Genomic DNA, 23,797 nt, shown 5'->3' on the forward strand with positions numbered 1-23,797 from the left:
GCTAGGGAGGCTCGTCCCCCCCCCCCTACCCGGCACCGGATGTTTTTATCCGTGTACAGGGAGAAGCAGCAGTGGCAGTGCGGGCACCAGGAGAGGCGCAGGAAGCGGGGTGAGTATATTACCTGTGAGGGGCCTGGCACATGGGGGGGCTGTTAGAGTCGTTGGATAACCCCGTTAAAGTCTGAAGTCAATGTAAAATTGATAAGGATAAGAGTTGAGCGCAGTCTGGCTAGAATAGTTCACAGCAACCTATAGATAACCACCTGTAGATTGGCACCATAAAATTACCTTCGAGCACTCAGCGGTTCTTCTGTTTCAACTGTGTTCTCTTCAGGCTGAAAACGGAAATCCTCGATATATTCACCGAAACGATCATAAAACCATTTCTGAACTCTAGAGCACAAAGTTTGTTTTCTGGGTTTATCTTGGAAGGAGACAGAGTAAATTAATGTGTTAGACTTTTCATTTTAATCTACATAAAAATGTCATAGAGTCGATTACTAAAAGGCATTGTACCCCATTGTTTCTACACTACTCAAAAAAATAAAGGGAACACAAAAATAACACATCCTAGATCTGAATTAATTAAATATTTTTCTGAAATACTTTGTTCTTTACATAGTTGAATGTGCTGACAACAAAATTACACAAAAAAAAATAAAAAATGGAAATCAAACTTTTTAACCCAATGTGGTCTGGATTTGGAGTCACACTCAAAATTAAAGTGGAAAAACACACTACAGGCTGATCCAACTTTGATGTAATGTCCTTAAAACAAGTCAAAATGAGGCTCAGTAGTGTGTGTGGCCTCCACGTGCCTGTATGACCTCCCTACAACGCCTGTGCATGCTCCTGATGAGGTGGCGGACGGTCTCTTGAGGGATCTCCTCCCAGACCTGGACTAAAGCATCTGCCAACTCCTGGACAGTCTGTGGTGCAATGTGACGTTGGTGGATAGAGCGAGACATGATGTCCCAGATGTGCTCAATTGGATTCAGGTCAGGGGAACGGGCGGGCCAGTCCATAGCATCAATGCCTTCGTCTTGCAGGAACTGCTGACACACTCCAGCCACATGAGGTCTATCATTGTCTTGCATTAGGAGGAACCCAGGGCCAACCGCATCATCATATGGTCTCACAAGGGGTCTGAGGATCTCATCTCGGTACCTAATGGCAGTTAGGCTACCTCTGGCGAGCACATAGAGGGCTGTGCAGCCCTCCAAAGAAATGCCACCCTACACCATTACTGACCCAATGCCAAACCGGTCATGCTGGAAGATGTTGCAGGCAGCAGAACGTTCTCCACGGCGTCTCCAGACTCTGTCACATCTGTCACATGTGCTCAGCGTGAACCTACTTTCATCTGTGAAGAGCACAGGGTGCCAGTGGCGAACTTGCCAATCTTGGTGTTCTCTGGCAAATGCCAAACGTCCTGCACGGTGTTGGGCTGTAAGCACAACCCCCATCTGTGGACGTCGGGCCCTCATAGAGTCTGTTTCTGACCGTTTGAGCAGACACATGCACATTTGTGGCCTGCTGGAGGTCATTTTGCAGGGCTCTGGCAGTGCTCCTCCTGTTCCTCCTTGCACAAAGGTGGAGGTAGTGGTCCTGCTGCTGGGTTGTTGCCCTCCTACGGCCTCATCCACGTCTCCTGATGTACTGGCCTGTCTCCTGGTAGCGCCTCCATGCTCTGGACACTACGCTGACAGACACAGCAAACCTTCTTGCCACAGCTCGCATTGATGTGCCATCCTGGATAAGCTGCACTACCTGAGCCACTTGTGTGGGTTGTAGACTCCGTCTCATGCTACCACTAGAGTGAAAGCACCGCCAGCATTCAAAAGTGACCAAAACATCAGCCAGGAAGCATAGGAACTGAGAAGTGGTCTGTGGTTACCACCTGCAGAACCACTCCTTTATTGGGGGTGTCTTGCTAATTGCCTATAATTTCCACCTGTTGTCTATCCCATTTGCACAACAGCATGTGAAATTGATTGTCACTCAGTGTTGCTTCCTAAGTGGACAGTTTGATTTCACAGAAGTGTGATTGACTTGGAGTTACATTGTGTTGTTTAAGTGTTCCCTTTATTTTTTTGAGCAGTGTACATTGCTCTCCGTAGTTTATGGACTCAAACTTTATTTGAGAAGTTCTCCTCTTCGAGGAGAACCTTTCAACCCTTTTCCATCTAGTGATCACTGGAGGTCACGACACCCAGACCCACACCCACAAACTTCTGACATGGCACTACAACATGTTAAAAATTTTTTTTAACGATAAGTACCTTTAAGCACTGCAAATATGTTGTCTAACTTCTCTAGTTTTTCCATTCAGACAAAAAGTTTAACAGGTTTGTCCAGGATTAGCTAGAAACGTAGCTACGTTCTTCTAGAAAAACAGTCCCATACCTTTCCACAATATTGCGGGTGGTATCACAGTTCTGCCCCATTCACTTCAGTCTAACTGAGAAAATACTGCACACAATCTAAGGAAAAGTGTGGCATTGTTTTTGGAAGAAGGCATTCATTCTGGAAAAGGCAGCAGAGACTCTACAGACCACAAACAGGCAGCAGTGATACACTGCTCCAGATGACCTTAGGGGCTCAACCCCATCTCTCACTGTAACGGCCAGAATTGAAGATAAGGCTACTTTCACATATGCGCTTTCCCTTTCCGCTATTGAGATCCGTCATAGGATCTCAATAGCGGGGGAAAACGCTTTCGTTTTGTCCCCATTAATTGCCAATAGGGACAAAACTGAATGCACCAGAATGCATTCCGTTCCGTTTGGTTGCGTCCCCATAGCGGACAGAATAACTCTGCAAGCAGCATTTTTCTGTCCACGATGTGGTGCAAAGCAAGATTGACACACAATGTAAGTCAATGGGGACGGATCTATTTTCTCGGACACAATAGAAAACGGATCCATCCACCATTGACTTTCAATCGTGTTCATGATGGATACGTCATGGCTATGTTAAAGATAATACAACCGGATCCATTCATAACGGATGTAGGCGGTTGTATTATCATGATGGAAGCGTTTTTACTGATCCATGATGGATCCATCAAAAACGCTGGTGTGAAAGTAGCCGAACTCTGGTCACAGCCATTGAACCACCTAGATGCCGACGTCAGTAGCTACTGACCACACCATCTAGACAGCTGAAAAGAGGGTGAGCAATATAAAGATTATAATTTAAATTAATAAAGCACATTTAAAAATAAAAAGTTTAAAAAAAAAGTGGTTTTATTTTGTAAAAGTAGATAAAAAAAACCAAGAAAAAACACGCACACACATATATGGTATCAATGTTTGCGCATTTAGTAGAATAAAGATGACATTATTTAAATCTCCTTGTGAACATAAAAAAATTCAGAATATACCAACGGAATTGTTTTTTATCATTCACCCTCCTCCAAAAATAATAAATGTTAATAAGTCCTACATACCCAAACATAGTACCAATAAAAACACTTTGTCCCACAAAAAAAAAAAAGCCACACCGGACTACATCCATAAAACTACCGTATATCAGTTATGGCTGTGGAGACATAAAACACTACTATATTTGCATGAGGTGTGCCGTTATTGTGCAAATGTAGTAAAAAGTAAATAAAACTACACACATTTGGTATCGCCATATTCATACTGACCCGCAGAATAAAATTAACATGCTAGTTATACCGCAAAATGAACGTTGTAAATTTAAAGCACAAAAAACTGCTTTTTTTCCGTTTTCCATGGATAAAGTTATACGTACCCGAATATAGGATCACAAAAAAAAAAAAAAAGTGTCCAAAAAAAATAAATAAAATCACAAGCCTTAATTACAGCTACACCAATGGCCACAGCTATGGCCAAAACAAAACTGCCACCCAGCATTTTATTTCATACTTCTCCTTGGCTCAAAATACTCCTCAAAAATACTTGGATTACTTTCACTGTCGGAACATATACATCGCAACCTCCGATTTACTCTACAATGATATTTAACTTTGTAAGGATGTAAATGTGAACAAAATATAAATTAATTCAACTGAAATAAATGTCAAAAATAATGTTGATTTTTAAATTTTTTCATTAAGATACAATGTAAATCACATCTGTTAAAATCTATGGCAAAATGCACACACGTGCTGTTTTGTCGCAGATTTCGGGGAAAAAGAACATGCTGCAGATTCAAAAATCTGCAATATGCATTAAAATCTGTGCTTTTGCTAAATTACATTAACTTGTGATGTACTAAACAAATATGTGTTAACATGGCCTTATTTCTGGTCAGACTGATGTAATTCAGTATCATTTTGCTTCCTTATTACTAGTGAACTTAACTTAGATCACCACAGGGTCCTATAGTAAGGGTACTTTCACATTTGCATTAAAGTTTTCCGGTATTCCGTTCTGCCCTAGGGGCTCAATACCGGGGAAAAACTGATCAGTTTTATCCTAATGCATTCTGAGAGCAATCCGTTCAGTATGTATCAGGATGCACTAGTTCAGTCCCTCTTACCTTTTTTGGCCGGAGAAAATACCGCAGCATGCTGAAGTTTTCTCTCTGGCCAAAAATCCTGAACATTTGCCGGATTCGGCATTCATTTCCATTGAAATGCATTAATGCCGGATCCGGCCCCAAGTGTTCCGGCAAAACGGATCCATTAAAAATAATAAGAAAAAAAAAATACCTGATCCGTTTTTCCAGATAAAAACCAGAAAGACGGATCCGGTATTGCAATGCATTTGTGAGACGGATCCGCATCCAGATCCATCTCACAAATGCATCCGTTTGCCTCTGCCTGCCGGAATCCTCTGCCACAAGTGTAAAAGTACCCTGATCTAAGTACAATTCCATAAGGCAAAAGAGCATGCATACATCAAAATTCTTCTGTTTACTGGCTATATATTCATGAGTTTGCTGGCAGAAGTACCTGTTCCATTGTTCTGAGTCTGTCCCTTTGACGGTGGTTGTGCCACACATTCTTCACTCCTTAAAAACAAAAATGGAGAGCAAATCATTAATAAAGTGTTCTGGCCAGCAGATGGCAGAACGATACAATAATACGGCAGTGCATGTACTCGCTGCAGTCTGTATGTGCTTAACCATATAAACCAAAAACAGACGCATGGTAGGTCAGTTTTGTTGTCTTTTAAACTTAAAGGGAACCTGTCACCGGGATTTTGGGTATAGAGCTGAGGACATGGGCTGCTAGATGGCCGCTAGCACATCCGCAATACCCAGTCCCCATAGCTCTGTGTGCTTTTATTGTGTAAAAAAAACCGATTTGATACATATGCAAATTAACCTGAGATGAGTCCTGTCCCTGACTCATCTCACGTACAGGACTCATCTCAGGGTAATTTGCATATGTATCAAATAGATTTTTTTTACACAATAAAAGCACACAGAGCTATGGGGACTGGGTATTGCGGATGTGCTAGCGGCCATCTAGCAACCCATGTCCTCAGCTCTATACACCAAATCCCGGTGACAGGTTCCCTTTAAGAGATATTGCAATATGTTCTGTTTTGCTGTCATGGACAATTTAATTTACTAACAAAAGTAACAAGAAATGCTGTGGTATCAGTTGTTACTTGTACATTAGCTTCAAACGAATAAATCAAGATTTTTTTTTGTTTTTGACTCAACATTAACAAAACAAACCCAAAGTAAGGCCTCATGCACACGGCCGTAGTTCCGCATCTGATCCTCTTTTTTGTGGATTGAATGTGGACCTAGTCATTTCAAGGGGGTCGCAAAAGATGCGGACAGCACACCCGTAAGTCCGTTCCGTGGCCCCAGAAAGAAAAAAATAAAAGAAAAAATGCCCTATTTTTGTCCGTTTGGTGGACAAGGATAGGACATTTCAGCGGGAGTAAAAAATATTGATACAGTCATGTGCAGGAGGCCTGTGTCTAAAACATGCAGTTCAATAAGCCACCTATTATTAAAATCATGCAGGACAAAAACTGAAGCATAAATAAAAAAAAATAGCATTTTTTGTTTTTTAGGCACTGTATTGGAATTGCAATACAGGAATAAAAATATCTGTTTAAAATAGTACAATAAAAATGCTAACAAGCTGCAAAAGTCACCACAAAAAAACTGTGAAGAAGACTTTAATTTTCTCAAAATCTGCCAACAATATCAGGGATCAATTGAATGTGCTTGTCCGCTTTTGTTATATCGATGAGCGTAGAAACCCAAGATGCGCCTAATTGCACCAGGTAGACAAAGACATTTTTAGAACTTGATGAGCACTGCGAGCCCCGGTGCCTTCTCAAAGGGTTGACGGGTAGGGGTCCGGGGTGTCAGATCCCGACCGATCAGATACTGATGACCTATCCAGAGCACAGGCCATCAGTTAAAACAGCTGGGAAAACCCCTTTAATGTAAAAATTTGCCTAATTTCATGACTGCCATCAAATGCCCTCACCTGAATGTTTTCTTATTAACTAAAACTAGATACTGAAACATTCTTTTTTTTTTTCTACCCTGTTTTTTGTTTCCTGGGCAGCCATCTTGCCTGAGCATTCTCCAAAACAGCAGTTCAGATATATTTTATAGCATTCACATGGACAGAGGAAACTGGTGTCTGGAAATGACTCATTGACCTCTATGAGAGAGTGTCGTGGGCATGCTCTGTGCGGAGGTCAATGGCAGGGAGGAAGTGGTGGTCAGCTGGATCCTCCATTGATTGTCAGTGGTGACCGTGTGTCATCTGCCTCCAGCTTTCTAACAGAGGTGTTACCTTTTATTCTAATCCTGCCTGCAATGATAATAAGGTGACTGACAGCTGAGAAGTGATTTTCAAAAGTCTGAAGCCCTTTTAAACAGATTTGCTAGAAATCCTTAGCAGCAAAAACTTTGCAATGTGGATTTTCCACATGAAGTCCCACTGAAGAAAATTTGCCATGTGTGTACCCTAGGAGTTTTATTTCAGATCTCCAAGCTAATGTTACCAACTAGAGCTCACAGACCCCCTACTAAAGTGCAAACTAGTATCTACGAAGATAAACCTTACTCCACAGCACTAGCTCTATACACCGAGTTCAACTAGTCTTCTATACTTTTGCAAACATCTGTGTTTAGCACGTTTCTTATGGCTTTCTTTAATTTATTTTACAGAATGTGCTACTTCAGTTCATCTACCATACACTAGTCTGTTTGGTACAGCAATGATCACTGGAGGTTCTATCCGACGTCCTACTCCATACTACACAGATTTGTTAGAGGTACTTCCTCTACCTGAAAGCATTGCGCTCAAAATATCTATTCAAAATCCAAAGAAAAAAAACACGACAAGCCAAGCAGAGGAACGTAGTGCAGGAACAGTGGAGGACCACTACAGATTTCAACCTGCTAAACAAAGGGGGAGATTTTATCACATTGCTGCGCCACAATTCTAAAGGGAACCTGTCACCTGGATTTTGGGTACAGAGCTGGGGACATGGGCTGCTAGATGGCCGCTAGTACATCCGCAATATCCAGTCCCCATAGCTCTCTGCGCTTTTATTGTGTCCAAAAAAAACATTTTATAGATATGTAACTGAGGCAAGTAAGAAGCCCAAGGAGCTGTTACTAATGTTTCCGGAGGCCAGCACCGCCCCGCATACTCCGAATCTCCTCATTGCTCCCCGCATGGAGGAGACAGGACTCATCTAAGGTTCATTTACATATCTATAAAATCGTTGTTGTTTTTTTGACACAATAAAAGCACACAGAGCTATGGGGACTGGATATTGCGGATGTCCTAGCAGCGATCTAGCAACCAATGTCCGCAGCTTTATACACAAAAAGGGGAGTGGTGAGGGTGGAGAGTTGGTGGAGCCATGGGAATTGTCAGTTACCTTCATCTGCGCCTGTTTTCAGGCATAAATGAAGACAGAAATCTACAGCAGCTTTGGACACGGACAGCCAGAGATGCACATACAGTGGTTGCAACCTCTGGCAGCACAGGAGATTTACTAGGCCAGGCATGGCCAACCTGCGGCTCTCCAGATGTTGTCAAACTGCAACTCCCACCATGCCCTGCTGTAGGCTGATAGCTGTAGGTAGTCTGGGCATGCTGGGAGTTGTAGTTTCGCAACAGCTGGAGAGCTTCAGGTTGCCCATCCCTGTACTAGTCTTTTAGATGTTGTAAACTTAAGCTGTCTAGACCTTAACCAGTGGCTCATACTGGATGAAACACTTGGTGCATGGCTAGATACAGTCGTCTAACTTTATCTAAACTATTGGTGGGCTAACTTTGTGACCGAAATATATCACAGAACTGCATGTAATTTTGCCACAAATGTTCCCATTCAGCCAAGTGACTTTAGGGCTTGGCATCTAAAACTAGATGCCTTAAATTGTGCCCATTTAAAGACAAGGTGCACTCGCATCAGAAAAAGGACTAGCGTTGTGGTGGTGGTGGGTTTCACTTTTCGTGCACTTTTTCTGTCCATGGAAAAAAAAAAACATGACATGCCTCAAGTATGGTGGTTTGTTCAGGCATTTTTTCATAGGTTTCTCTATAAAAGCAAAATGCATGAAAAGACACGTAAAACTGGTGATCAACAAATACATGAATTTCATGTTTTGTTTTGTTTTTTAACAAGACCCCAAAAAAACTAACATTTATAATAGTGTGGTAAGTAAACCTAAATAATGGGAGGCACACAGATGTTAGACTGGGTCCATATGTTGAAAATTAGGTGCGATTGTGAACAGATGTTTCAAAACCCATGCAGCTACATTTAGGATACAGAATTGGCGTCTGCATTCTTTTTGCAAAGGTTTAGTTCTATAATTGTACTGGGCAGGTTTTTCCTGGTGTGGACCAGAGAGCTGTGCTGACCAACACCGGCTGCTCCGCCCTCCCCTCTCACAAAAAGGAAACTGTAACATGATCACCTGCCCTGTGTCTTCACTTACTGGGCATGTTTTACTGACTGTGGAGGCGTGCATATAAAAAGCGAGACTACAGCTTGCTGGAAGATGAAGAGGTCTTTCCCTCTGACAAGATACATTGCAAAGTTTCATATATTCATATTTGCTACTGATTTATGAAAAACAGAATGACAGGTAGATTGTAAACTCCATTAGCAAGCTGAGATAGATCTTCTTCCAGTGATTTCTGGGGAAAACACAACAAAATCACGAGAACAAGGGTTGTAAAGTCAAGGAAACAAACCTGTATTCTGTACTCCTAAAATCTCACATCACAACATCATGGCTGTGGCAACCCTCTGAGAAGGACCATTAGGATGCTTAGGAGATATCTAAACATGAAATAATTACTAAAACATTGCAATGAATCTGCCCTACATGAGTCAACGAGAAACAAGAACATAGAAATAGATAGAAAAGGTCTCCAGTGTCCCCGTGAGGAACCTGCTTATTCAGGATAGCCATATGTGGTTAGCTCAATGATGTCTGCAGACACAAAGCACTTACAGAGCACGTGCTGCGACATTTGACTAGGTTTTCTTATCGACACATAGCTGGCAGATCCTTCTACTCCACATGAAGGAGTCTATGTAAGGCTTAGAACAAGTCCAAGTTATTCAAATGGTTTCCACAGTAAAAAAGCACAGATCTTCACAAACTACAAGTAACCTACAAGAGTCAACAGGCTGTGACAAGTTTAAAGGGCTTTACCAGGAGTAGAATATTAATGACCTATCCTCAGGATCATCAGGAATGATGGGGCTGAATCTCATTTACATCAGGGCACCAAGGAGGAGGAATGACTGAATTTATTTATTTATTAAAGGTGCTGCTCCGCGACAAATACTTGCCTTGTATCCACAGGATAGGGAAGGGGTCTGACCTTCGGGACCCCTGCTGAACACAAGAACGGGGGCCCGGTGTTCCTTAGTTTGAATGGAGCGGCAGTCATGCACGTGCACCGCCATTACATTAAACTCTATGGGACTGCCAAGCATGCATAAGGAGAGGATGATTGGGAGAGAAAGCTGTGTGGACGTAATCCCATGCTTTATAGTCAAAGGCAAAGTAATGAAGGAGGTATTGAGCGCTTTGTCCGGCAGAATCCCGGCATATTTGCCGGATAGCAGCCGGATCTCCGCCAGATTCCATTTATAGATGAGCAAAATGATTCTACGGACTCAATTTGTCCAATCAGCAGGGCTTATGGAGATGAAGAAGCCCTGCTGACTGGACAAATCGATTCTAAGAGCCCTGCTAATTGGACAAATCTTTCGCTCATCTTCCCATTACAGTCAAGGGGGCGGCGGACATGTGGTAATAGCTGGCATCGGCAGGCTGTTCCGGCAGACAGAGCTCTAAAACGGATGCAAAAGAGTTCACTCTCGTTTCTGAAAGCATCCTTACTTTGCAGCATTTTTTCATACCTTCCACACAGTACTGTATATTTAGGTTATTGGGAGACATTTATCAATAATGGCGTAATTTGCGCCAAAAAAAATACTAACATTACAAATCAAAAGTGGCGATTTATTTCAACTCATATCAAACGGCACACAGCACTTTTAAAATATAAACCTGAATATTCGCATATTTCTCAATATTTGCGTCATTTTAACACCAATGGCACAAAAATGCGACTTTTTTAAACTAAAATGCGCCATTTCAGCCACCCCCCCTGCCAGACCACACTTGAGACATTTGAAGCATATTTGCGACATCTCCAAGGGTAAATTGCGAGTTTTGTTTTAGACTCGGGAGGTTTTTGTTATTGTTTTAGTTTTTGTTGAATGTGAATTTACTGACAGAATCCTGCTGTTTAGCTAATTTATATTAGATAAAAATAAATGCATCCTGATTTATTACTTGGGCTACTTTCACGCTCACGTTTTGTGCGGATCCACCTTGTATCTGCACAGACGGATCCGCACGAATAATGCATTAATAACGGATCCGTTTGCATTATTCATAAAAAAAAAAGTCTAAGTCAAAACGGATCCGTCCCCATTGACTTACATTGTAAGTCAGGACGGATCCGTTAGGCTCCGCAAAGTCAGACGGTCACCAAAACGCTGCAAGCTGCGTTTTAGTGACCGTCTAAAAAACGCAACGGAGACCAAACGCAGCCAAAATCGATGCATTCTGAACGGATCCTTCTCCATTCAGAATGCATTGGGGCTGAACTGATCCGTTTTGGGCCGATTGTGAGAGCCCTGAACGGATCTCACAAGCGGACCCAGAAACGCCAGTGTGAAAGTAGCCTTACCTATCACTTTTTCCCACGAGTTGGTTTTCTTTTCATAAATGTGACTTTTTGAAAAAAAAGAGTCATATCTTTCTGCCCTAAATGCAGCTTTTTACACAAAAAGCCACCACATAAGCTGGCTTAATTGTCCGCAACAATTTGAGCCATTTCTGCCCATAAGAGGATGATAAATGAGGTGTAATATGCGCCAATTTGATAGCCCCGTCTACTTTGACATTTAGAACTAATTTCTGGCATGATGCATTCTTTATGGTGAAAATTGTGGAGAAAACAGTTGATATATTTGGTGCCAATTAAAACGCCATTCTTTTTGGCGCATTTTATGCCATAAGTCTGGTGTAACATGCTTCATAAATGTCCCCCACTGTGTTTTTTCTGTTAAATAGTCATCTACGGGATCTACTACTAGTATTTCAGATTTGCCGTCTTTCAAAGTCAAAATGTGGCAAATAATAACTTAGATTTTCTACAAGTGTCAAATAAGAAATAGGAACAAAATGTTCTTTACATTATATTTTTCCCCCTAAGACTGCAGAAAATACAAGTCCCCCTAAATTTTCTTTAGCTTTTGGAATTAAAATGGTGACGGCGAACGGGGCTGACCTGCAGGACAAGACAAGAGTGGCACTGTTTCTAGAAAAATGCTGACCTTTCATTTATTTTATGCACTTACCGTATATAGTGCAGCGCTTTACAGACATTAGCACCCAATTCATACAAAGTCATACAGCTTAGGATTTCGCACCATGCCTGGGACTGTGCTAGCTGCGAATACATGCTCTATACTTAGAATACATGTAACAAAGATTTGTTTTACTTATTAGGTTCAATAAATCTTAAAGAGGTCACTAAGATCCGATCAGCGGGGGTCTGACACCTGGCACCCCTGCCGATCAGCTAGTTGAAGAGAAGGTGCGCGCCGCGTCAGCGCAGCCTTCCCTTCATTGTTTACCTGCTCACACCGATCTGATATTGATGACCTATCCTGAGGTTAGGTCATCAATATGAATACAGCAGACTACCCTTTTAAGCGGAAAAACTGGAAAATGAAGAGAACACTTTTTCGAAATATAACAATATATGCTCTTCAACACAATGGCGAGCACAAAATGCACGATGCACTTAGACAAAGTGGACGGCACAGCATCTTTCTATACAATACAGCGCCCAGGGCTACATCTGTAAAGAGATAAAGGCTCAACGAGTTTTACTAAATTAAATACCAGGCAGCATCTGTTCCAATTAAAGTTCAGATGAAACTGCACTGGAAGCATTAAGGCCTACAGAAAATGAATACCTTTCCCCCTCCAACTAATCTTATCACATAAGAACCGCCATTGTGTAGAAGATCCTATTACTGTTATTATACCATTATTTATCTATTATATAGATTTCTTCCGCCATATTTTTGTTTCTTTGTAATGTGACTGTAAAAGATACAAACCATACATAAAAACACACTGCAAATACCAACAAAAAGTATATGATCAGTGAGGGGTAAGCCAATTCCAAACAGGCCAAAAGCCAGACACTTATTAAATAGCTCTGTATGCATACTAAAAACATGGTGGAGCGTCTTTTTCTAATTAGTAAAATTCTTCTGTTACAATTTTTTTTAGAAAATGCCCCTAAGAAGCTTTTAAGTTGTCTATAATCCTAAAAAAAAAAAAAGAAAAAAAAAAGTCCAGCGCTTGTAAATGCTTCCAGATAAATCCAAATTTGGTAAGGAGTTCACTCTACGCCTGGCATAATAAGTGCTTTCTGTTGTTTTATATAGGAGTATGATAAAACCCCTTTATGACTTAAAGGGGTTGTCCCGTTATGACTTAAAGGCTACTTTCACACTAGCGTTTGCCCTTTCCGGTATTAAGAGCCGTCATAGGATCTCAATAGCAGGGAAAACGCTTCCGTTTTGTCCCTATTCATTGTCAATGTGGACAAAACTGAACTGAACGAAACGCAGTGCACCAAAATGCATTCCGTTCTGTTTGGTTGCGCTCCGATCGCGGACAGAATAACACTGCAGGCAGCGTTTTTCTGTCCATGTAGTGCGGAGCAATACAATGTAAGTCAATGGGGACGGATTCGTTTTCTCTGACAATAGAAAACGGATCCATCTCCCATTGACTTTCAATGGTGTTCATGACGGATCAGTCATTGCTATATAAGACATAATACAACCGGATCCGCTCTTGACGGATGCATGTGGTTGTGTTATTGTAACGGAAGCGTTTTTTTGGAGACCCATGACGGATCCGCAAAAACGCTAGTGTGAAAGTAGACTAAGTGGCATTTATCATGTAGAGAAAGTTAATACAAGCCACTTTTGTTATTATCCATATTGCTTCCTTTGCTGGCTGGATTCATTTATCTATCACATTATACACGGCTCGTTTCCATGGTTACAGACCACCCTGCAATCTATCAGTGGTGGTCATGCTTGTACACTATAGGAAAAAGCACCGGCCTATGTCCGCTCCCACTGTCCCGGCCACCAGAGAGGCTGACACCACAAGCACGACCACCACTGATGGCTTGCAGGGTGGTCTGTAACATTGGAAACGAGCAGTGAATAATGTGATGGAAAACTTAATCCAGCCAGCAAAGGAGGCAATATGGACAATCACAATACATTAGCAAGAGGCTTGTATTAACTTTCTCACTTGCTGAAGTGAGACAAGCCCTTTAAGCTTTTAGCAGTGTCACACTGTGTGTGGTCTGATCTAATTATACAGTTGGGATACATCAGAAGTGATCGGCCTTGAATAATACATACATCCAGGAGAAGATATGACTGTCAGTATAACGTCATAGCACTGCAGAAGATCAGAAGTAAAACATCTCTAATACCTGCAGGTGGGAGCGGTCCAGCACAGGAAGAGACTACCACAGTTTACTGTATCCAGCATTGCCGGCTACTGCCGGATCCCCACTAACTATAATGGGATCCAACAGGATCCGTCCGCTTTCCAATATCATTTTCAGCTCTCAGCTGAAAAGAAACTGGAAAGTGGCTGGATTACCGTCAGATCTCATAGTCAATGGGGATCCAGAGGATGTGCCACAGTATCCAGCTACACTGAAAAGTGGCTGGATCTCATTATAGTCGATGGGGATCCAGAGGTGTACCACAGTATCCGGTTATGCAGTTTGTGCTGCATATGTGAACCTAGCTAAAATCCTCACACAAATGACAGATATCACGAGATCACGATGTAAGTATCCTTATTCATAGCGGTCACGTGACTAATGGTCCCTTTACACATCTAGCGGGATCTAGCAGATTGTCGGGGAGGAAACGTTCCATCCCGGCAATCTGCTGATCGCTAGCAGAGGAGACCAGTGCATTTACAGGTGATCCTCAATGCAGACCTTTAAAAAATAATAATAATAATAATAATAATAATCAGGAGATTCATGTTAACACATAGCGAACACTTAGTAGTGACCCTGCCAATGATTACAGGGAGTCTGTCACCAGACCTCTCTATTAAACTCCGAGAACTGCTAGATAGCGTTTGCTCACCAAAATAAAACATTTCTATTCCCTTCCGATCTGAGGTCCTGTTTCAGTGATATCATGTTTTTCCTCATATGTAAATGAGCTGTTTGGCGCTATTAGGGCGTCACCATTGCTCTTGTTGTGCCAAAGGTCTGCTCCTTCTAGTACCCAGTATTGTGAATGAGCCGGCACTCGACCTTGTGTATGCGCTGCAGCGGGAAGGAGTGAAACTCCACGTCTAATGCAAAAGAAGATCCCAGCAGTCGTCAATTGTAGATAAGAATATTCTTTTCTAGTACCCAGATCCTACCTACCTCCCTGCTTTGATTGACAAGGCCAGGCAGCAGCGACCAACTCCAGACCCACAATCTGGGCCCGTAGGGTGAAAAAATTCATTTGATCTCTCACATTTAGGGTCCATTCACACGTCCGTGTGTGTTTTGCGGATCGAGGGATCCGTGGATACGCAAAACACGGACATCGGCGATGTGCGTTCTGCATTTTGCGGACCGCACATCGCCGGCACTTAATGGAAAATGCCTATTCTTGTCCGCAATTGCGGATCCAGGCAGCACATCGTGCTGCCCTATTGAAATGAATGGGTCCGCAATTCCGTCCACTTTCACACTAGTGTTAATATTTTCCGGTATCGAGATCAGTCATAGGGTCTCAATAACTGAAAAAAAAACGCTTTAGTTTTGTCACTACTCATTGTCACTAGGGACAAAACATAACTGAACAGATCGGAATGCTCCAAAATGTATTCCTTTCAGTTCTCATACCGGAGAGCAAACCGCAGCAGGCGGAGATGCGGAGCAAAACGGATTTGTCATGACCCACAATGCAAGTAAGTGGGGACGGATCCGTTTTCTCTGACACAATAGAAAACGGATCCGCCCCCCATTGACTTTCAATGGAGTTCATGACGGATCCGTCTTGACTATGTTAAAGAAATATACAACCGGATCCGTTCATACCGGATGCAGATGGTTGTATTATCAGTGCTGAACCCTGTCGGATCCAGTAAAAACGCTAGTGTGAAAGGGAAGTTCTGTTCAAATGAAACATGAACATCAGGGATATTATCTGTTACTGTCTCAGAAGTAACATCATTGTAATGCTCATTCAACTCAGAATTCAGTGATGTTACCTGCAACAATGTGTACTTACCATGTGAGTGTGATGTTACAATTATATACGAGTGTGACCAGTTAGATTACGCATTGGTTTTAAAGAGGGAATTATTCACTTGACAGCCATGAATAAGGATTACTTAATTTAGGTGTTAGACTTGTTTTTAAACTGCATGAATAAACGTGGATTTCATTTGGAAGCTTTTACAAGTGCTGCAATTTCTTTTTGCATTGTATTGGGGTGTGTCTTCCCTGTGTGCATGATCTTTTACCAAAATATTTTTGAGAAGACTTACCGTATTTTTTGCTTTATAAGACGCACTTTTCCCACAAAAGTGTGCGGGACAAATGGCAGCGCGTCTTATAAAGAGAATACTAGTGAGTGCTTTCACTATGGTAACTGAGGCGCTTCAAGCGCTAGCTGTACACATTGCTCCCTGGTCTTCTCCAGGTGCAACACTGTCCTGACCAGGGAGAGGTGAGAGTAGAAGAGCGGCAGCGCCGTCCAGAGAGGTAAGTTCATTTAGTTATTTTTAGTCTGATCTGAGGATCTGATATGGAAGGGGGTCTGACCTGAGGATCTGATATGGAAGGGGGTCTAACCTGAGGACCTATTTATAGGGGGAGGGTCTGACCTGAAGGTCTGACATGGGAATAGATATGGGGGTTTGAGCCAAGGTCTGATTAAATGTATTGTGATTTTCCTACTCTAAAACCTATAATGTGTTGTGTCTTATAAAGCGATAAATACAGTATATATGGTGTTCAAGGTCGAGACTTTGTAATAATTGAATGCGAAACTTCATAGTTTACTTCCAGGGGATCGAAAATCTGTGCCATTCATATAACGTCTAAAATGGTTGATCACTTGTTAGAAGAGATTTATGTTGTCTGTACTAAAAGTTGTCCACTTTTGAAAACTCCAACTTGTTTAAAAGGGTCCCTTGGCGGGGCCCCAAACAATCCCTGGGACTCCCATATTAATGGAAAAGAATGTTGAACATGCACACAGAGGCTCCATTCATTCTCTATGGGACTGCCTGAGAATGCTTAGTACAATTCCATACTCAAGCCTGCAATGACTCCTGGGCAGATTTCTGGTGGGCCATGCTCCCTGACAGCACAGTGGGACGCTGGTCCTGGCCCCTTTAAATACTATAATTGTTTTGTACTCCCATAATCCACAAACCACATGATCCCCCTGGTCCTGGTCGCAGCACATACTAGGGTTGAGCGATATACCGGTATCACGATATACCGCGGTATTAAAAAAACGGCGATATGGCGATATCGCCGTTTTGTAAATACTGCGGTATTTCGTGACGTCATAGGAGCGGTCATGTACGCTGACCGCTTCTAAATCTGCGGCCGCCCGCCCCAGCATGAACCGATACGGGACATTTGCAGAGTACTTCTACTCGTGCAAAAGTCCCCGATACCTGCTGGCCGCTTGCGGCGGCGCTCTTAGCAGTTCGGCCGGCGTGGGGGAGGGAAGGAATTCTGTCACTCGCATTTCCTGCACCCGACCTCTGAGAGGACGCTGTGATCAGCGCAATTAACCCCTCAGGTGATCACAGCGTCCTCTCAGAGGTCGGGTGCCGGGAATGTGGGCAGTGCCCCTCTCCTCCCTCCCTCCCCAGTATTAATCATTGGAGGCCACAGGGTCATCCCCCCATCATTGGTGGCAGTGGGCCCCCCCTCCTCTCTCCCTCCCCAGTATTAATCATTGGAGGCCACAGGGTCGTCGTCCTCCTCCTCCCCCATCATTGGTGGCAGTTTGCAGTTCCGATCGGAGTCCCAGCAGTGTAATGCTGGGGCTCCGATCGGTTACCATGGTAGCCAGGACGCTACTGAAGCCCTGGCTGCCATGGTATGTTAGTGAGCAGCATTATACTCACGTGCGTCGTGGCCGCTGGGCGCGCCTTCTTCTCATAGGTCTGTGCGGCGCATTGCTAATGCTATAAGCCTTAGCAATGCGCCGCACAGACAGAAGAAGGAGCGACCGGCGGCCACGACGCACGTGAGTATAATGCTGCTCACTAACATACCATGGCAGCCAGGGCTTCAGTAGCGTCCTGGCTACCATGGTAACCGATCGGAGCCCCAGCATTACACTGCTGGGACTCCGATCGGAACTGCAAACTGCCACCAATGATGGGGGGAGGAGGAGGACGACGACCCTGTGGCCTCCAATGATTAATACTGGGGTGGGAGAGAGGAGGGGGGGCCCACTGCCACCAATGATGGGGGGACGACCCTGTGGCCTCCAATGATTAATACTGGGGAGGGAGGGAGGGAGGAGGGGGGCACTGCCCACATCCACCAATGATGGGGGGACGACCCTGTGGCCTCCAATGATTAATTCTGGGGAGGGAGGAGGGGGGGCCGACTGCCACCGATGATCGGGGGGAAGACCCTGTGGCTTCCAATGATTAATACTGGGGAAGGAGGGGGGGCCCACTGCCACCAATGATGGGAGGGGGACCCTGTGGCCACTGCCACCAATGATTAATACTGGGGGGGGGGGGGGGGTGCACTGCCCACTGCCACCAATGATGGGGGGGGGGGGGGGGGGGGAAGACCCGGTGGCGACTGCCAGCAATGATTAATACTGGGGGGAAGGGGCACTGCCACCAATGATGGGGAGGGGGACCCTGTGGCCACTGCCACCAATGATTAATACTAGGGGGGGGGGGGGTTACCAGAGGGGGCTGATAAGAGGGAGAGGCTGGGGGGGGCTGATCAGAGGCTGCGGAACTGCCCGTCTGCCCCCATACAGTATAACGTCTCCTTGTGGCTGCCCCCCATACAGTATAACGTTTCCTTGTGGCTGCCCCCATACAGTGTAACGTCTCCTTGTGGCTGCCCCCATACAGTATAACGTCTCCTTGTAGCTGCCCCCATACAGTGTAACGTCTCCTTGTGGCTGCCCCCATACAGTGTAACGTCTCCTTGTGGCTGCCCGGCTGCCCCCATACAGTATAACGTCTCCTTGTGGCTGCCCCCATACAGTATAACGTCTCCTTGTGGCTGCCCCCATACAGTGTAATGTCTCCTTGTGGCTGCCCCCATACAGTATAACGTCTCCTTGTGGCTGCCCCCATACAGTATAACGTCTCCTTGTGGCTGCCCCCATACAGTGTAACGTCTCCTTGTGGCTGCCCCCATACAGTATAACGTCTCCTTGTGGCTGCCCCCATACAGTGTAACGTCTCCTTGTGGCTGCCCCCATACAGTATAACGTCTCCTTGTGGCTGCCCCCATACAGTGTAACGTCTCCTTGTGGCTGCCCCATACAGTGTACATCTCCTTGTGGCTGCCCCCATACAGTGTAACGTCTCCTTGTGCCCCCCCCCCCCCCCCATACAGTGTAACGTCTCCTTGTGGCTGCCCCCATACAGTGTAACGTCTCCTTGTGCCCCCCCCCCCCCCCCCATACAGTGTAACGTCTCCTTGTGGCTACCCCATACAGTATAATGTCTCCTTGTGGCTGCCCCCATACAGTGTAACGTCTCCTTGTGGCTGCCCCCATACAGTGTAACGTCTCCTTGTGGCTGCCCCCATACAGTGTAACGTCTCCTTGTGCCCCCCCCCCCCCCCCATACAGTGTAACGTCTCCTTGTGGCTACCCCATACAGTATAATGTCTCCTTGTGGCTGCCCCCATACAGTATAATGTCTCCTTGTGGCCCCAAGTGTTTTTTTCTTCTAAATGGGCATTTATCGCGATATATATCGTTATCGCGATAAATTTCTTAATATCGTTATGGTGGGAATATTTTTGATATCGTCCAACCCTAGCACATACACAGTCCTGACACTGCATCAGCACGTTCTGCGGAGGCGGAGCTTACACTGCCTGCTTCTCACCGATCCCTGAATGCTGGCTCCGCCTCAGACCTTGCTGTTTTGCCTTTGCTTTGCTGTTCCTGTCCAGGGCAGCAGAATCTCTCCCACACTGCGGTCCACCTCTTCTGTCCTGCAACCCTGCCTGGTGATTGGGTGTGTCAGTCAGTGAGTGACTCACTGAGCTAGTAAAGTGCAAACTGCAGTATCCAGAGGTTGTGCCAGGGAGCCAGAAGCCATTCAGTACACTAGGATACTGATTAGTGGGATGGGGTTACATGGGCCATGGATGTTTAGAAGCTAAGATGGGCAGTCCAGGGCTGACATGATTTCAGGGATGGATGGTTGCTGCAGCTCACACAAGTTTCTGACACTATAGGTATGCTCACACATAGTGGGTCCACTGTGGATTTTATGGAACTTAATAATGCATTAAGTTTATAATAAGAGAGTCACAACGGATGCAGTATATCTAGGGTTGTCACCTTTCCCAACAAAAAAAATACCACCCAAGTTTACGCAGGGATAAAATCCATGTCATTTCAGTTCAGCAAATGGCATTTATTATAGAGAGAAATTAATACAAGTCACTTACTAATGTATTGTGATTGTCCATATTGCTTCCTTTGCTGGCTGGATTCATTTTTCCATCACATTATGCACTGCTCATATACAGGGGTTACGACATCAGGAAAGACCTTCACTACCATACACGTTTCGAACAGGTCAAATGTTTGTGATAATGCTCCTTTAACCTGTTCGGCACTCTAAATATGGTGCCCCCTTGTGAGTGCAGAGGGCGCAAAGCCGCGGGGTGTCAGCGTATGTAATAGTAAACGGTGCCATTAGAAATTACAACTTGTCCTGCAAAAAACAAGCCCCCATACGACTATGTGACTGGAAAAATAAAAAAAAGTTATGGCTTCGAGAGGGCAGGGAATAAAAAATGAAAATGGAAAAAAAAAAAATTGAGAATTTGCATGGTCATTAAGGGGTTAAGGAGGGGGATGATTGACAAGCACCTAGGAAGATGAACTAATTGGTGAACTAATTTTACGAGGTATATAGACTTTGTATATTACCCTGGCGTTGAACCAAAAGAGGCAGAAGGGAAATAGTGAACTACAACTGACATTTTCAGATTCTCATGTGACAAATAATTGAATATGGAAGTGGGATGGGTACAGCTGCAGCCAAAGCAGGTAATCTGTAAGGCGTATATCATGTCTGTCCCTGTGGAAAACACAGAGCAGTCAAGCCAAGTTATTAGCAAGCAGATCTATTTTTACAGCTGATGCCTGAAGGTTATGCCGGAGATAACACTGTTATGTGTTGTCTACTTCACCCCGGCTCCTAAATATCTCACAGAATTATGTGATCATTCAAATCCTATCCCTTGGGTGGATCGGGTTCAGCATGAAATGAATTACTCATCGCTATGAAATCAATATCCATGCCAGGATCGGCAAAATTATTGGCGGACTGTGGTACTAGGCACATATGCAAGATCTGAAATGGCACATTGGTAATGATGAGCTTTCCTTTCTGTTGAGAACCTCTGTTACAGCAGAATAGCAGCTGCAAAAATGCACCATGAAACGTGTCTGCAAACATATGTGCTTCATTTACAAGCTCTGCACATGAGACGGCACTGAAATTCTCATGGGTGCCTTTTCTAAAAAAAAAAATTCTACACCAGTAAAATGCCAAAATGATAGCTTGATTGATACACGCAGCAACCTCACTGTATTAAACGGGCTGTCTCATTTCAGCAAATGGCATTTATCATGTAGAGAAAGTTAATACAAGGCATTTACTAATGTATTGTAATTGTCCATATTGCTTCCTTTGCTGGCTGGATTCATTTTTTTCTTTATACACTGCTAGTTTCCAGGGGTTACGACCATCCTGCAATCCAGCAGTGATGGCCGTGCTTGCACACTTTAGGAAAAAGTGCCGACCTCTCTGGTTAATAGCAATCGGCTATTGAGAAGTTGCCCCATTCTTGTGATCCGTGGGGGTTCCAGGGATACAACCCCCACCGATCCTGTGCATAAGGCTCCATTCACACGTCCGCAAATGGGTCCGCATCCGTTCCGCAATCTTGCGGAACAGGTGTGGACCCATTCACTTTCTATGGGGACGGAATGGATGTGGACAGCACACAGTGTGCTGTCAGCATCCGCATTTGCGGAGCGCGGCCCCGATCTTCAGCTCCGCAAAAGATAGAACATGTCCTATTCTTGTCCGCAGCTTGCGGACAAGAATAGGCATTTCTATAGGGGTGCCGGGCGGGTGTGTTGCAGATTCGCAATTTGCAGGTCCGCAACACACCACGGACGTGTGAATGGAGCCTAACAATGTAACTGGAATACCCCTTTAACTTTGTCTGCATGATAAATGCCGTTTGCTGAAGTGAAGTTAATACACCAATATAATGTAGTAACTGGATTATTATCCTAGGAAAAAGATGGTGCTTTACAGAGGAGCGTAAAGAATTAAAGAGGACCTTTCACTACAATAAAAAATCGCAGCGCTCAGCACATATAGCCTGAGAGGTTTTTTTTTTCTCTCAGGCTTTGAGCTGAGCGCTGCGATTGGCCAGCACTCCAGCCTGGGAGAAGGAGACGCCGGCAGGCTCCACCCAGTTGAGCCGAACATCTGAAGATACCGGAGCCTATACCGGGAGAACGGAGCGGCGCCCAGGGATAATAGTAAGTGCAGGGAGATCCCTGAGCGCCGCTCTCCATGTCTGTATACTTAGTTTACATTTTTTATTGTAGTGAAAGGTCCTCTTTAAACTGCAAAATTCAAAGGTTAGATGACCATAGAAAATTTTACATAACCAGGACAACCCAATAGTTAAAGGGGTTATCCGAGTTATGAAAAAAAATAATATAGCACTGAAAATCTGATATATAACTGAGCTAAGCAAGTTTTATGCAAAAAAAAATAATATATATTTCCTCATTTCCCTGGTTCTCTTCTAGCCCTTTGTTTACATGCAATAAAAACAATCTCTGCCCCTCCCCCTGCTCTTCTAAGGGAAGGAATACAAGAGCTGCCCTGAGTGACATGTCTGCCTGCTGGGAGACTCTGCAGCATGTTGTATGTGTACAGGCTCGGACTGGCCCACAGGGATACAGGGTAATCCCCCGGTGGGCCCCTGAGCAAAGTGGGCCCCTAGTCTCCCACCCCCTGCACAAGTGGCACATAACACAGTAGACTTACTGCACTACATACATATATTCAATGTAAAACACCTCACTCAGCCTATGTCCATATAAAAAAACATTTTTTAGCATATAAAAAAATGTTAGATTATTTATTATATTTGAATGTATCCGTACGGTGGGCCCTAATAATATATTTTACTGGTGGGCCCTAGGTACCCCAGTCCAACACTGTATGTGTAGAACTACAAGTCCCAGCTGTATAATGACACTGCTAAGGTAGTGGATACAAGAGCTGCCCTGAGTGACATGTCTGCCTGCTGGGAGAATCAGCAGCATGTTGTATGTGTAGGACTACAAGTCCCAGCTGTATAATGACACTGCTAAGGGAGTGGATACAAGAGCTGCCCTGAGTGACATGTCTGCCTGCTGGGAGAATCAGCAGCATGTTGTATGTGTAGGACTACAAGTCCCAGCTGTATAATGACACTGCTAAGGGAGTGGATACAAGAGCTGCCCTGAGTGACATGTCTGCCTGCTGGGAGAATCAGCAGCATGTTGTATGTGTAGGACTACAAGTCCCAGCTGTATAATTACACGGTTAAGGGAGTGAATACAAGAGCTGCCCTGAGTGACATGTCTGCCTGCTGGGAGAATCAGCAGCATGTTGTATGTGTAGGACTACAAGTCCCAGCTGTATAATGACACTGCTAAGGGAGTGGATACAAGAGCTGCCCTGAGTGACATGTCTGCCTGCTGGGAGAATCAGCAGCATGTTGTATGTGTAGGACTACAAGTCCAAGCTGTATAATGACACTGCTAAGGGAGTGGATACAAGAGCTGCCCTGAGTGCTGGGAGAATCAACAGCAACTTGTATGTGTAGAACTACAAGTCCCACTTGTATAATGACACTGCTAATACACACAGGATCTTCCCCCTACCTTCTTGT

General features: G+C 44.2%; 1 protein-coding gene across 2 annotated transcripts in view; it reads right to left on the reverse strand.

Moving 5' to 3' along the window:
• Positions 1-23,797, reverse strand: part of GRAMD4 (GRAM domain containing 4) — a 150,190-nt gene that overhangs the window by 47,280 nt on the left and 79,113 nt on the right. For both annotated transcript variants that reach the window (XM_040412259.1, XM_040412250.1), the window contains exons 5-6: positions 4,928-4,986; positions 289-424 (exon numbers count right to left, since the gene is read on the reverse strand). In XM_040412259.1, coding sequence (XP_040268193.1) covers positions 289-424; positions 4,928-4,986 — 195 coding nt within the window. The remainder of the gene's footprint in view (positions 1-288; positions 425-4,927; positions 4,987-23,797) is intronic.

This window comes from Bufo bufo, chromosome 1 (assembly GCF_905171765.1).
Source record: "Bufo bufo chromosome 1, aBufBuf1.1, whole genome shotgun sequence".
Taxonomy (NCBI): Eukaryota; Metazoa; Chordata; class Amphibia; order Anura; family Bufonidae; genus Bufo; species Bufo bufo.